Source organism: Nyctereutes procyonoides, unplaced genomic scaffold (genome assembly GCF_905146905.1).
Source record: "Nyctereutes procyonoides isolate TBG_1078 unplaced genomic scaffold, NYPRO_anot_genome, whole genome shotgun sequence".
In the NCBI taxonomy this organism is placed as follows: Eukaryota; Metazoa; Chordata; class Mammalia; order Carnivora; family Canidae; genus Nyctereutes; species Nyctereutes procyonoides.
Genome location: NW_026575125.1, coordinates 44,761,969 through 44,776,789, shown reverse-complemented (window position 1 = coordinate 44,776,789; position 14,821 = coordinate 44,761,969). Strand labels below are relative to the sequence as shown.

Below are 14,821 nucleotides of genomic sequence, written 5' to 3'. Positions count from 1 at the left end.
AAAACAACAGAAATTTATTCTCTCGCAGTTCTGGGGGCTAGAAGTCCAAAATTGAGGTGTTGGCAGGGCTATGCCTCTTCTGAAATCTCTAGGGAAGAATCCTTCCCTGTCTCCTCCTACCTTCTGGTGGTTGCTGGCAATCCTTAGCATTCCTTGGCTTGTAGACTGCAATCTCTGCCTGTGTCTCCACATGACATTGTCCTCATGTGTGTGCATGTCTATGTCCAAATTTCCCCTCTTCTTATGAGGCCACCAGTCATTGGATTAGGACTCAGACTAATAGAGTATGACCTCACTTTAACTTGATTACATCTGCAAAGACCTTTATTTCCAAATAAGGTTACATGCAGGAGGAGGACATCAAGTTTTGAGGGACACTATGCAATCTAGTGTGCCCTCCAACATGCTCTATACATTCTATTTATTTATTGTCTCTCCATCCCACTAGAATGTTAGCTCCATGAGGTCAGGGATTGTTGTCTATTTCTTTCATTGCTCTGTCCTCGCTGTCTGGAATAGTACTTGATACATATAGACACTCAATAAGTATTTTGTGAATGACTCTCCATACCCACTTGCCCCATGCCCCACAGGGAATCTGAATGAAAGAAGCAAGGATAAGGATGAGAACATAGACCTAGAACATAATATATACTTTGTAAGTGTTCACTGGATGAATAGAAGTATTTGACAGATGTGTTAATTTAACACTTTTGGGGGCACCTCTTTTGTATAAAGTACTGAGAAGACGTACAAAGAAGTGAGAAGGAAACATCTGAGCATCTGGGCTATGCCTTCATGTGGACCCTGGGCAAGTCATTCAACCTCTGGGTTTCACTTTCCTTACCTGTAACATGGAGGTAATAACATTACCTACATCATAGGATTGTCACAAGGATTAAGTGAGGTCATACATGTAAAATGCTTAGCACGGCGGTTGGCACATGGTAAGCTCCATAGATGTGTTAGTTATTATTACTGTAGTTGCTGTTATGTGCCAGACTCTGTGAAAAGTATTTGTTATTTTTAAGAATATTTTATTTATTCATGAGAGACACAGGCAGAGGGAGAAGCAGGCTCCATGCAGGGAGCCCGATGTGGGACTCAATCCCAGGACTCCAGGATCGATCGCGCCCTGGGCCGAAGGTGGCGCTAAACCGCTGAGCCACCCAGGCGTTCTGGTATTTGTTATTTTTTAAACCAGCTTTATAGAGATAAAATTCACATATCATAAAATTCTCCCTTTAAAAACGTATAGTTCAGTGATTTTTTAATTAAGAGTCGTACAACAATCACCACAATCTAATTTTATTTTTTACTTCTTGTGTTTTTAGGGAGGGGGAGAGAGAGAAGGGAAGAATCTTTTTTTTTTTAATTTTTATTTATTTATGATAGTCACAGAGAGAGAGAGAGAGGCAGAGACACAGGCAGAGGGAGAAGCAGGCTCCATGCACCGGGAGCCCGACGTGGGATTCGATCCCGGGTCTCCAGGATCGCGCCCTGGGCCAAAGGCAGGCGCCAAACCGCTGCGCCACCCAGGGATCCCAGAAGGGAAGAATCTTAAGCAGACTTCACGCCAGTGTGGTGCCCAACTCGGGGCTTGGTCTCATAACCCTGAGGTCATGACCTGAGCCAAAATCAAGAGTTGGAGGCTTAACTGACTGAACCACCCAGGTGCCCCAACACAATCTAATTTTAGAACATTTTTTTTTCTCCCTCAAAAAACCCCATACCTGTTAGCAGTCACTTCCCTTTCCCCAACACATGCCCCAGCCCCTGGCAACCACTACTCTGCTTTTTGTCTCTATTAGTTTGCCTATTCTGGAATTTTATAAGTGAAACCACCATATGTGGACTTTAAAAAACATATTTTATTTATTCATGAGAGACACAGAGAGAGGCAGAGACATAGGCAGAGGGAGAGGCAGAAGCAGGCTGCCCGTGGGGAGCCCAATACAGGACTTGATCCCAGGATCAAAACCTGAACCAAAAGGCAGACGCTCAACCACTGAGCCACCCAGTGCCCCTTGCCTTTTTTAATAAGATTTTATTTCAATATGTGGCCTTTTGTGTCTCATTTAGCATAACGTAGCATAGTGTTTTTAAGATTTATCCATGTTTTAGGATGGATCAGCACTTTATTCCTTTTTGTGGCTGAATAAATACTCCATTGTGTGGATATGCCACATTTTATTTGCTTATTCATCAACAGATGAGCATTTGATTGTTTCTACTTTTTGGTTATTATGAATAATGCTACTATGAACATTCATGTACAAGTTTTTATGTGGACATATGCTTTCATTGGTATAGAACCTAGGAGTATAGGGTAGGGGTATAGACCTAGGAGTGGAATTCCTGGATCATGTGGTGACTCTATGTTTCACATTTTGAGAAAATTTCAAACTGTTTTCCCAAGTGACCACACCATTTTGCATCCCAACCAGCAGTGAATGAGGGTTCTAATGTCACCACATACTTCTTCTTGTCTATCTTTTTTTAAAAAATTAAAAAAAAAGATTTTATTTATTTATTAGAGACAGAGACACAGGCAGAAGGAGAAGCAGGCTCCATGCAGGGAGCCTGATGTGGGACTCAATCCTGGGACTCCAGGATCATGCCCTGGGCCTAAGGCAGGCGCCAAACCACTGAGCCATCCAGGGATTCCTTGTCTGTCCTTTTAATTTTAGCTACTATAGTGGGTGTGAAGTGGTATCTGTGTGTGTGTGTGTGTTAAGAAGCTTGTGTTTATTTTTCAATAACCTTATTTCCATTTATTTTGTTTAAGAGCGTGCGGAAGAGCAGCCTAAGACCACCCAGTGGTTGTTCCTATCCATTCATTGATCTAAGCAGTGGGAGCTGAGGACCATTGTTCAGTAGTGGGCTGAGCACTCCAGTCTTCAATAGGGAACTTCTGGAAAGTCAGTGAGGGTATATGCACACCTTCAGACCAGTCCATGACCTTGGGTTGAGTAACAGTTAACTCAGAAGCTGGAGCAGTACATTCACCTTGAAATTCCTCTTGGACACAGTATTTCAGGAGTGGCCCTCTCTTCCCTTCTGTCTCTTCAGGATCTCCATAGAAGTAGAGGTCAGGTATGATCTCCTGTGGGTGCTCATGAGATATGATGCCACGCATGCACAGAATGAACTTCCTGGTCCAGCAACCACCACATCAGACCCACTAAGTATTCTCCCTTGTCGTTGCATGGGACAGCAATGCCCATATGGCATTGCCCACAGAGGAGAGTCTGTGTTACACAGAGCAATGGGAACATAACATCAGACACCTCTGTGACAGGCTGATGGTCAGCCCTGGGACCAGTAACCACTAGATGTTATGGCTCTTGGGAGGCTGCCTGGATCTGGCTAGTAAAGCTTCCAGGAGTGAAGTGGCCAGCAGTATGAGTGGCCCTGGTGGCAGCAGAAAACTTCAGCACAGCTGGCCAGCCTGCCAGTATTTCTGGAGGATATGACACTAACATCAGCCAGGTTTTCAATGGCAACAATGGTACAAGCCACCAGCAGAAGCATCTCCTAGGTTCTCTTCAGACTTAAGATGTAGGTGCATTCACTTTTCCTTCGGTAGATGTACTGTTCCACTTGAAAGTCGTTGGTGCCACCTAAGAGGGTTCCTGCTGCCAGGAATTTAAAGACTGCTTCCTGGGATCCCTGGGTGGCGCAGCGGTTTGGCACCTGCCTTTGGCCCAGGGCGCGATTCTGGAGACCCGGGATCGAATCCCATGTCGGGCTCCCGGTGCATGGAGCCTGCTTCTCCCTCTGCCTATGTCTCTGCCTCTTTCTCTCTCTGTGTGTGACTATCATAAAATAAATAAAAATTAAAAAAAAAAATAAAGACTGCCTCCTCCCATCTACGGGACATCGAGGGCTCTGGAAACCATGAAAAAAATTATGACAGGAACCCAGAACAGCATGATGTGTGGGGGGCACAGAAAGCTCATTGTGTTGTTTTTTTTTAAAGACTTTATTTGGGATCCCTGGGTGGCGCAGCGGTTTGGCGCCTGCCTTTGGCCCAGGGCGCGATCCTGGAAACCTGGAATCGAATCCCACATCGGGCTCCCAGTGCATGGAGCCTGCCTCTCCCTCTGCCTATGTCTCTGCCTCTCTCTCTCTCTCTCTCTCTCTGTGTGTGTGTGTGTGTGTGACTATCATAAATAATAAATAAAAATTTAAAAAAAATAAAGACTTTATTCGTTTACTCACAAGAGCCAGAGAGAGAGACAGACAGACAGACAGAGGCTCCATGCAGAAAGCCCAATGCGGGACTCGATCCCAGGACTCCAGAATCACACGCTGGGCTGAAGGCAGGCTCTAAACCACTGAGCCAACCAAGGATCCCCTCTCACTGTCGTTTTTGATCTGCATTTCTCTGGTGGCTAATGATGTTGAGCATCTCATGAGCTTATTGGTCACTTGTACACCTTCTTTGGAGAAATGTGTCTTCAAATTCTTCACCCAAAGAGATTGGGTTATTTTTTTGTTGTTGGGCTGTAAGAGTTCTTTGCATATTCTGAATACAAAACCCTTATCAGATATATCATCTGCAAATATTTTTTTCCTATTCCATGGGTTGTGTGTTCTGTGCCAAATGTTTTTACTGTTTTTTTCCAAGACCACTCCCTGTGTGGCAGGTGTTATTGATAGGGGAAATGGAAGTTTGGAGAGGAGAAGATAGAATACAAATCCATTTTTTTTCTGACTGTAAAACATAGCTTTCTCCTCTACCCCAACTTGCTCACAAAGATGAATGAAGATATGTTTCTGGCTTTAAGAAGCTGAGCCTGGCAGAGGACATAAAACAAGAACACAAATGAATGTGCTCTAAAGCAGAGTTCCACTTGTCCCACAAGTGCCACAAGAGAAAAATGTAGGGAAGTGCAATGGAAGGTTGAGAGGAGAGAGAAGGCAAGCACTTCTGGCTAGGGAAATCAAGGTTGCCTTCAGTAAGGTGGCATTTAAGTCTCGAAGGAGGAGTACAGTTTCATTAGATGAAGATGATGGACAGAATGGAGAAGCCCATTTCTGAAGGAGGGCAGAAATTGAGAGTTGAATGAATGGAGCTTTGATCCTAAGATTGACTGCAATGGGGAGTCCCAGAGCTTGTTAGGATGGGCATCCTGGCACTGCCTCTGTTGGAGGACCCAGGGACTGGCTAACCTTCCGGATGGTGGGGTTGACTGGGATAGGTGATCTGGGTGCTGGCTTGCATGGAGCGTTTAGGAACTGGCTGGAGTTGGGGGATGACTGTGATGTTGTGGGGGGGTGGGAAGGGTGAGTGATGTTCCAGGGGCTGCCTGGGAAGAGGGAGCTGTGGATCACCTGGGCTGGAGGAACCATGGGCTGGCTGGGCTGGAGGAATGGCCCACGGACTGGCTAGGATGAGAGATCCTGGGACTACTCGGGATGTGGGCAGGAAGGAGGTCGCCTGAGACAGGACGTCCAGGGGTTGGACGGAACGGGGAATGTGACACTTGGGATTGGCAGACCCAGGGAATGCGGACTCCGTGGGATGTCCGGACCTGGAGGTTGCCTGAGATGGGGGTTCCAGGGATGTCTTAAGATGAGGATCTCGGGCTGAGAGGACCCGAGGGACACTGGAACGGGCTGGGATGGAGGGCTTCGTTAGGTTGCCTTTGGTGAAGCCCCTGGGATTGCTGGAATGGAGAGATCCCCGGAAGCTTGTGATGCAGCCTGCCCCTGCCTGGCGCGGGGGTCTCGGGGCGGGTCCGCCTTCGTGCGCGGGTGGCGGCGGCATGTGGGGCGCGCGGGGGCGGGCCCGGCGCGCGTGGTGGGGGCAGGGGCGGGGGGCGGGCCGGCGGCTGGGGCGGTCCCGCGCGGCCGCGCTGCGCAGTGACTCCGCAGCGGGCGGAGCGCCGTGGGCCGCGTCCTCCCGAGCCGTGGCGGTGGTGGCGGCGGCAGCCGTAGCCTCAGCTCCTGCTTCCAGTGCCGTCGGCCCCAGAGCTGTCTCCCGGGCCCCCCCGGGCCCCCGGGCCCTCGAGCCCGGTGCGCGCCCTCGCGTCCCGCCGGCCCCCTCCCCCGGCTGGGCCCGGGGGAGGGTGGCGCCGTGACCGAGCGGGAACCGGGCTCTCCTGCCCCTTCCCCTGCCCCTGGGCCGCCAGGATGGAGGCGGGGTCGGGGCCCCCGGGCGGTCCGGGATCCGAGAGCCCCAACCGGGCGGTGGAGTACCTGCTGGAGCTGAACAACATCATCGAGAGCCAGCAGCAGCTGCTGGAGACCCAGCGGCGGCGCATTGAAGAGCTGGAGGGCCAGCTGGACCAGCTCACCCAGGAGAACCGCGATCTGAGGGAGGAAAGCCAGCTGCACCGCGGGGAGCTGCACCGGGACCCCCACGGCGCGCGGGATAGCCCCGGCCGCGAGAGCCAGTACCAGAACCTGCGCGAGACCCAGTTCCACCACCGCGAGCTGCGGGAGAGCCAGTTCCACCAGGCGACCCGGGACGTGGGCTACCCGAACCGGGATGGCGCCTACCAGAACCGGGAGGCAGCATATCGGGACAAGGAGCGGGACGCCGCCTATCCGCTCCAGGACACTACTGGATACCCAGCCCGCGAACGTGACGTGGCCCAGTGCCACCTGCACCACGAGAACCCAGCCCTGGGGCGCGAGCGTGGCGGGCGGGAGACAGGGCCAGCTCACCCTGGCCGCGAGAAGGAAGCCGGCTATTCGGCGGCGGTGGGCGTGGGGTCCCGGCCACCGCGGGAGCGGGGCCAGCTGAGCCGTGGCGCATCCAGGAGCTCCAGCCCTGGGGCCGGCGGAGGCCACAGCACCAGTACCAGCACCAGCCCGGCCACAACCCTCCAGAGAAAGTAAGGAACGTGTGTTCGTACCCTCCTATCCCCGTCCCAACCTTCCCGTTCATCCCGGCTCTTCCCCTCTAGTTCCCTCTCCCAACTTGTCCGGTTGATAAAGTAAGAAGCCTGTGCCTGATTCCATGTCCTCCTCTACCGTCTCAGCCTGTCGGGAGGAAGCTGGATCCTCCTCAAGCAGCCGCCACCCCTTCTCTAGCCACCCTAGCTTGGGCTGGCCAGATGAGTGCAGGTGTCTCTTCTTTCTCAAAACCCCCGCCAGGGAGGGCCTACGGCAGTCATCACCCCTCCACTTCTTCACCCCCTAGCTGTAGCCGTGCCAGAGGATGGCTTTTCGTTTCTTTATTGATTTTGGATGTGCTGCTTGGGATTTTTATTATCTGTGATGGTGTCACCTCAGAGCCTCAAGGGAAAGAAAGCCCCCCATCCTTACCCCCGCCCTTTGGGTCTCCTCTGCAGGTCCCAAGTGCAGGCCGGATCTTGCCTCTGGTTGCCTCAGCCCCATCCTTTCCCAGAGAGGCAGGTGGGGACCAGAATGGCTGCTGGAGGCTGAGATATCCCTCTGAGGGGAACTGCAGCACATCCTGGCCAGGGGAGCAAAGATGGGGGAGCAAAGATGGAGGCCAGGCCCTTGGCTAGTTCCTCAAAGACCACCCCTCTCTCCACCCTCGAGAAAAACACTACCCAATTAAAGAGCTACCGAGGAAGGGAAGTCTACAGAGCTTTCCTCTTGTTGGATCAGTGCCAGTTTTCCGTGCTGGTGTTTGTGTATCTGCCTATTTGGGACACCTTGGCTGTCTCTCTTGGGTTGGTGGGACATGGGCTGGGGCCACTTCTTCCATGCAGATACTACCAGTATCTACCAGTCGGGATAGATGTCAGGTAAAGAGTCAAGGGCATGCAGGCTCACAGGACTGCCCTGAAGGCCCCCTGATTTCCCTTTTGCTGTGCTGGAGAGAACACCAGACTGAGAGCTAGGAGACCTGGGATCCCCCTTCCAGCCATGCTGCAGATGGACTTCGTGACCTTGACGGAGTCCCTTCCTCTCTCTGGCCAGCAGGTCCCCCCATATCTTGTCTGCCTCGAATGCTCCCTAAAGTCCCTCAGTTTAGATTTGCTGGTTCCGTGACTAATCCAGCCACACTACAGAGCAAGTCTGAAGTCCTCTAGCGAATGGACAGCCTTCCCCCTCCTCTCACTGCTCAGCTGGTCCTACCATGTGCCACAACCAGTGGAGTGTCTCTTGGAGGCTGGGCTGGGGGTGGGGAAGCCTTCTGCCTCAGGAAATCTGCCGGGAGACAGCTCTCTGCAACTCCCCCGTGGTGAGGCAGCAGGCTGGGGTGCTGGGTTGAGATGGCTGGGCCCCAGGAGCAGCAGCTGCAGCTCGAGGGCTCAGCTGGGCTCCACTGCAATGCACCCTCAGCTGAGTTTTGGTGTGGACTGCCCCAGAGTCGTCTGGGGGCAAGGAAGATGGGTTCTCCTGTCCAGGCTCATTCCCAGTAGTCTGCCTGGGTGCAGCTTGGGTCCCCACACCAGAGGAAGGGTCCAGACCCACCAAGCAAGGCTGTGTGCGGAGAGGGCCACAGTGGGGTGGAAGCAAGAGACTGGGTGGGCATGGTGGGCCCTGATCCTGGCTGTGGAATACTTTTCAGAGTGATCAGGCCTGTGACAGGGCAAAGCAGCCTCATTATGTGTGGTTCTGGGGAACAGAAGAACCAGGAGCAGGGGGGAGATTTGGGCAGAAATCAGGGAGAACTTTCCAACCTGGCTGTCTGGTGATGCAGTGGACTGACTTGAGAGGTGGGGGGTGGGAGCCGGCTGGACCTGTCCAGCGGAGGCCCAGTGGGTGTTGGGATGAGCTGGAGAAAGCAGTGTTCCTGAATGAGGTGTAAAGCCCAGTGAAGTGACCTGGGTCTTCCTCAATTCCAGGATTCTGTTGCCCTCAGATTCTCCATCCTGCAGATGTGGATCTGAATCTTTTGGCTGGCTGGGAGCCCATTTGCTCCTGAGCTCTGTGCTTCTGCCATCGGCACAGGCCTGCCTTTCAGTCGGTCCCTCCTTTGTGTACCCTCTAGGCTGTTGGTTGGATTTCTCTGCTTCCTTCACATTTCCCACTGGATTAATAAGACAGTTTAGATAGTACTTTGAGTCTCTCCTAAGCATATATTAAATATTTGCACATCCCTTATTGCCTCTTTGGGGGCCTCGCCACAGGCCCCATGCAGTGAGCATTAGCAACTCCATTTTAGAGATGGAGAAACTGAGCCTCCGAGAAAAGGTTTTTGTTCAGGGTTATGCTGCTGGCTCCTGTCGGGGCTGGGACTCAAACCCAAGTCCCCCTGTCTCTGAGGCCTGTCATTTTTCCACCAGAGCTTTCCAACCCACGGGAGACTCCTGGCTTCAGGACCCAGCCGGGTCACAAACTGGGAGAGGCCAGGAGAGCCTTAGGATCTAGAGGATTTGAGCAGGAGGAGCTGAGTCTGGGATGAGTGGGGGCGTCGACGGGGGTGGGGGGAGGAGAAGGGGGATACGGGGTTGAGGCGCAAGGGGGCAAAAGGCTGTGTCTCCCTCCTCGCCATTCTCCCTTGCAGCCAGGCATCAAGAGGGCCTGCTGCTGCAGTGGCCATTGCTGCCTCCATGGCTGCTGAGGAGACTCCCCTGCCAGGCCTGTCGGGGTTTGTCAGGAATGGGTGAGCAGGCTGCCTTGAGAAGCCGGGGCCAGCAGGGTGGGAGTCTTCGCAGCAGAGGCTGCAGCACTGGGGGAGGATAAGTAGCACCTGTCCAGGCGACCCGTTTCTGGTCCCTGGGCTCCCTCTGGTGGAGGAAGAGGGGAGAGAGGGCCTGAGGCCCAGCTGCCATTCGTGGCGGGGGGGGGGGGGGGGGGGGGGGGGGGGTGGGTGGGGGTGGGTGGGGGTGGGGGGGGGTGGGGGGGTGAGGGGGGGTGTTCTCCCCTCCCCGTTTGCCTCAGGGACTTGATTTAGCTCTTCCCTGAGACCCTGTGTGTCTGTCACTATGATCCACACTTGACAGCTGAAGAAACTGAGCAGCTCCGAGGAGTGAAGCCACACGCCAGAGGTCACACTACCCCGAAGATGGACTCTTGGTCCTGTGAACTTTCCCTCTACTGCAGTTGACGGCTGCTGTCGTGTCCACCCCCACCCGTGTCATACCCCCAGGATTCCCACAGCCGCCTGCACTGTCTCCTCTGGACAGGTTCCCGGTTGCCAGTATGCCTTCTGCTTGCTCTGGGTGTGGCCTTTCTCGTACAGCATAGAGTGAGGCGAGGCTCAACCTCCTGCTGGCCACTCACTGCTCTCCTGTATGTGAGGGCTTTGCTTGCTTGCTTATTTGTTTGTGGCTACTGGTCTCTGCCACGCTAATGTACAGGTCTTTTACCCTTGGAATCGGTGTCCCTCTCCAGATGACTAGAAAAGAGGTCTGCGTTTCTTCATTGTTGATCTTGGCCTGCCCTCTCCCCTGCCCGCCCCCACCTGCAGTTCTGGTACCTGGAATGATTTACCAGTGTGCTGGGGGCCACTGCTGAGGTGCTCCACACCGAAGAGAGCTGTATTTCCCACGCTTTTTGCATGGGCCTGGCTCTGGCTCTGCTGTAGGCGGTGGGGGGCTGAAGCTGGTTTGGTGGTAACTCTTCATCCTCTGCCCTCACCCCAGCACCTCCTCATACCCCCCAGCCTACCCTGCATGCTGGCTCACATTGTGAGACAGCAGCCAGAGGGCCCGGCCTGGTGTTCTTGACAGCCAGGGCAGTGCGTGGTCTACTGCTTGGCTGCTGGGCTGTGTCAGTGTGCTCCCTGCAGGGCCTGAGGGCACTGGGAGGGAGAAGGGAAGGGGAGGAGAGAGTGAGCCCAGGGAAGGGCCCTGGGGAAGTCTGTTTCCTCTGGGGTCTGGGGTGCTTTTCCCAGGGGGATTTCTCCTTCTTCCCAGGAGGGTAAGCCATTTATTCCCCTCCCCCCCCCCGTGTTGGGAGCATTATACTTGTGTGGGAGGAAATGATAATGTCAAGTTGAATGAGAATTAGAGGAGTCTTTCTTCTCTGTCTATATCTGGGGCAAGAAGGGGTTGTTGTCATCCACAAACATTTCTTGGCTGCGTGCACAGAGCAAGAGGGGCCAGCAGGCTGAGTGAACACCATGCTCTCTGTGCTTGCAGAGCCCCTTCCTCCTGGCCAGAGATGCAGGGCTCCAGGCTCAGCCCACCAGAGCGACAGTGTTCAGGACAAAATGAGTAGCAAGGGTGGAGGGGTGTGGAGGTTCTCAGAGGAAGGAATGAAAGAGCAAGGCACGTCAGGACACTGGCCGAGGACCAGACTAGAGGGCTTTGAAAAGAGTGGGTGTCTCCTAGTGTCAGATGGGGACCTCGGTTGGAGAAGCCTGGACCCAGGCTTGCTCTCTGCTCCTCTTTCATCTCACCCTCTCCTGCCTACCCAGGGCCTCTGAATTTGCCAAGAGTATAGTGAAGGCCGGGAGCATGGAGAAGAGGCCACTCATGTGCTGAGTGAGTCTCAGCCTTCCGTGTGCCAGGCACCACCCTATGTGGCTTTATGTATTAATAGCTAGCACTTTTTTTTCTGTATTTACTGTGTGCCAAGCACTATTTGTTCTAAGCGCTTTCCATGTATTAATTCATTCAATCTTCACGTGAATCCTTTGATGTAGATATTGTCATTAAATCTATTATACAGGGATCCCTGGGTGGCTCAGCGTTTTGGCGCCTGCCTTTGGCCCAGGGCACGATCCTGGAGACCCAGGATCGAGTCCCACGTCGGGCTCCCGGCATGGAGCCCGCTTCTCCCTCCTCCTGTGTTCTGCCTCTCTCTTTCTCTCTCTTTCTCTCTCTGTCTATCGTAAATAAATAAATACATATTTTAAAAAATCTATTATACAGATGAGGAAACTGAGGCCCAGAGAGGTTGGTTAACTACCCAAGGTGATTCAATGAATAAGCAGCAGAATGGAGAAGGAGCTAGAATGAACCCAGGTGGCTAGGCTCCAGAGTCCATCTGCAGCATTCTTACCCACCATGCAGTACTGCCTCTTATCTCATTTGCAGAGTCCCTGCCAGGTGGGGATTAGTATTATCCTCATTTTCCAGACAGGGAAATGAGGATCAGAGAGGTGCAGTGACCTGCCTGAGCTTACACAACGGCATGGGGCCCAGAACTGTCTGGTTCAAGTCTGTGGTGTGCCATCACCTCCCGCAGGCAAGGTGTAAAGATGTTAAAGACACTCCAGGCATGGCTCCAGCCTTCCCTCAGAGCTCCCAAGACCACTGCTCAGAGTCAGGGTCCATCTGCTGATTGCCCCTTGGATTTTCCTGATTGCCTCCTGGATTTTTGCCAGAGTCTTCTCTAATAGATGCCTCCCCTGCTCTTGTTTCTTCAAGCCTCCAATGACATGCAGCCAGGCCAAGCTTTCTGCAGGGCTCCTGTGGTTTCACTCTGCTTTGGCCTGCAGGAGAATGTTTGCAGGCCTCTACCTGCCACACATGGTCCTCTTAGGATCTGCACTTAACTTACCTTTCTCCTCTCGTCTTTCCTACACACTGTGCTCTGGCCAGAAGGGCCTGTATACCCCATTGTTAGCCCACTCAGCCTTTTGATAATTTCAGAGTCTACTCATGCTGTTTCTTTCTCCTAGGCTGTTCCATCCAGTTCCCAGGCTGAGCTGCACTGTCACCTATCCAAGTTTGTTTGTTAGCTTATCCCTGACCCTTGAAATGAGCGCTTTGCCCCTTTTTATACCTTAATGACTCTGTGTTTGCATCCAGTGTCCTCCCTACCAGATTGGGAACTCCTTCAGATAGAGATTTAACTGATAGTATCGAGAGCGTGTTGTGTTGGTCCCTCTGGTAGGTGCTCTGGGCATGAGTGAAAGAGCAAGCAGCCTGGAAACATATAGCACAGTAGTGACTGCTTGGTAAATGCTGAATAGATAAATGCAGGTCAGGTTAACTCTTGGTGCCCTAATGGCCAGAGGTGCCTAAATTTTTCTTCATCCCAGGGCTCCTATAGAGACGACTCCACTTCAGAATTCTCTTGGCTCCTGTGTGGCCTTCTTATGCTTCCAGGAGTTGCTGGGCCTCCTCCCCCTGTGCTTTTTGCACTCACCCATCTTCCAGTTGCTAGGATGTCAGGGTAGCAGTCAGAGGAACCTTAGGAGACATTTAGGGCAATCTGCTTATCGTTACCCCTCTGTCCCATGCCATGGCCATGTCACACCATGGTCTTGACCCCCCAATCTGTTCTGAAAGGAGCAAAGAGACATGCATAGGACCTGTGTGCAGCCTATGCAGTCTAGTGGGAAGTTACTTATTATCCATCAAGTCTTTATTGGGCTCAGACCCGGGGCTCAGCAAGGTGTCTTTGAGTAAGAATAAGACGCAACCCCTTTGGTTCTTCCCCTGCTGTGTTCCTTGGCAGAATGATAAACCCTGGTTGTGGGCAAGAATGATGAGTAAATGATTTGTTTTCACTTTTGATGTCACTCATTTAGGCCAGGTAATTTGTTAGTTACTCTGACTTCCTCCTGGAAATTATGTGGTCTCTCTCCAAGCATCCATGTTGATAGCATTTACATGGGGAAGGCTGTTTCCAAGCACTTCGGAACTGAAGTTCTCTGGGGGCCTTAGTATTCGGAGAAAGTGCAGTGCCCTGGAAGGGGGACTTTCTGCAAATTTAGGCAAGTCACTTAACTTTCAGAGCCTCGGTTTTTCTCAAGTAGCAGATAAAACTGTGTTTTCTGATATATAAGATTCATGTTGCACACCCCCCCCCCATATACCAGAAAATTTCCTGTTTGCCTAACATACCCATCAAAGTTCTTGATCAGATGGAAAGCTGAGAGACAAGGATGGAAAATCATTTGTGGGCCTGCCCTGCCCCCTAGAGGTGTAATGTAGCAAACAAAACAACTCTGCCAAGATCCTCACATCACATCTTCTTCAAAACAACCCAGAGCTACAAGGGCTAATCAGGATGATTCCTCTAACATTTTAGAAGGAAATTTATCACAATTATCACCTGGTATATACCATTTCCTAATATCAATACATTTTTTATAGCTGGGTAATGTTAATACCCTTTGAAAGGGATAATATGACTGCAAATCTGGGCCTTGTGATTTCCTCCTGGATTCCAGGATGTTGCATTTACCTGACGAAAACCAATATTTTCCTCTCTATAGCCACTTTAGAATTATTGTCATCATATCTGAGATTAAAAGTACCTAAATTTTTTCCCTCCCCAAAATTCCCTTATAAAAAAAAACTGGGAGGGAAGGCACCGGGGTGGCTCAGTTGGTTAAGCATTTGCCTTTGGCTCAGGTCATGATCTCAGGGTCCTGCTATCGGGTCCTGAGTCCCAAATTGAGCTCTCTGCTCAGCGGGGAGTCTGCTTCTCCCTCTGACTCTCCCTCTGTGCTCTTCCTCTCTCTCTCTCAAATAAATGAATGAAATCTTAAAAAAAAACTGGTAGGGAGGTAGTTGTCTGTCTGATAAGCTGGCCAATGGCTATGAATCTTCTCATGATTGTCATGAAAATGAAATAAGATGACATAGGTGAAGTGTTTAGCACACAGTGTCTGCTTACTTAGCAGTAGGCATTATTATTATTAATAACTTTGCCAAACTCTGTGCTGTGGAGGGACTGGAGAGAGAGGCCATGTGGGAGCTCACCACATTTCTGAATGAGAGATCAGTCCAGTGAATATTGCATGCCTAGTATGTGCCATGCCTTGTACTACTGCAGGCAGGAAGTTCTGTCGTTAATATTACACAGTTCTCGGCTTCACAACATTCACAGTTGGGCAGTGAAGATGAATGTACTGCGGTTTCCTGTGCGCTGGGCTAGAGGGGAGCACGGGGGCTGTGGGTGCCCAAAGGAGGGACATCTATCTAGACTGTCAGGGAGGACTTCCTGGAGGAAGTGATGCCTGAGCTGAGACTTGGATGAGTAG

At 51.9% G+C, this 14,821-nt stretch overlaps 1 protein-coding gene and 1 pseudogene across 4 annotated transcripts in view; one reads left to right on the top strand and one right to left on the bottom strand.

Annotated features, from left to right (window-relative positions):
* Nucleotides 1–2,806: 2,806 nt before the first annotated feature.
* Nucleotides 2,807–5,776, bottom strand: LOC129517921 (40S ribosomal protein SA-like; annotated as a pseudogene).
* Nucleotides 5,777–5,908: 132 nt separating this feature from the next.
* IQSEC2 (IQ motif and Sec7 domain ArfGEF 2) overlaps nt 5,909–14,821 on the top strand; it is a 79,227-nt gene continuing 70,314 nt past the window's right edge. For all 4 annotated transcript variants that reach the window (XM_055338195.1, XM_055338194.1, XM_055338193.1 and 1 more), the window contains exon 1: nt 5,909–6,848. In XM_055338195.1, the coding sequence (XP_055194170.1) occupies nt 6,142–6,848 (707 nt within the window). In that variant the 5' untranslated portion in view covers nt 5,909–6,141. The remainder of the gene's footprint in view (nt 6,849–14,821) is intronic.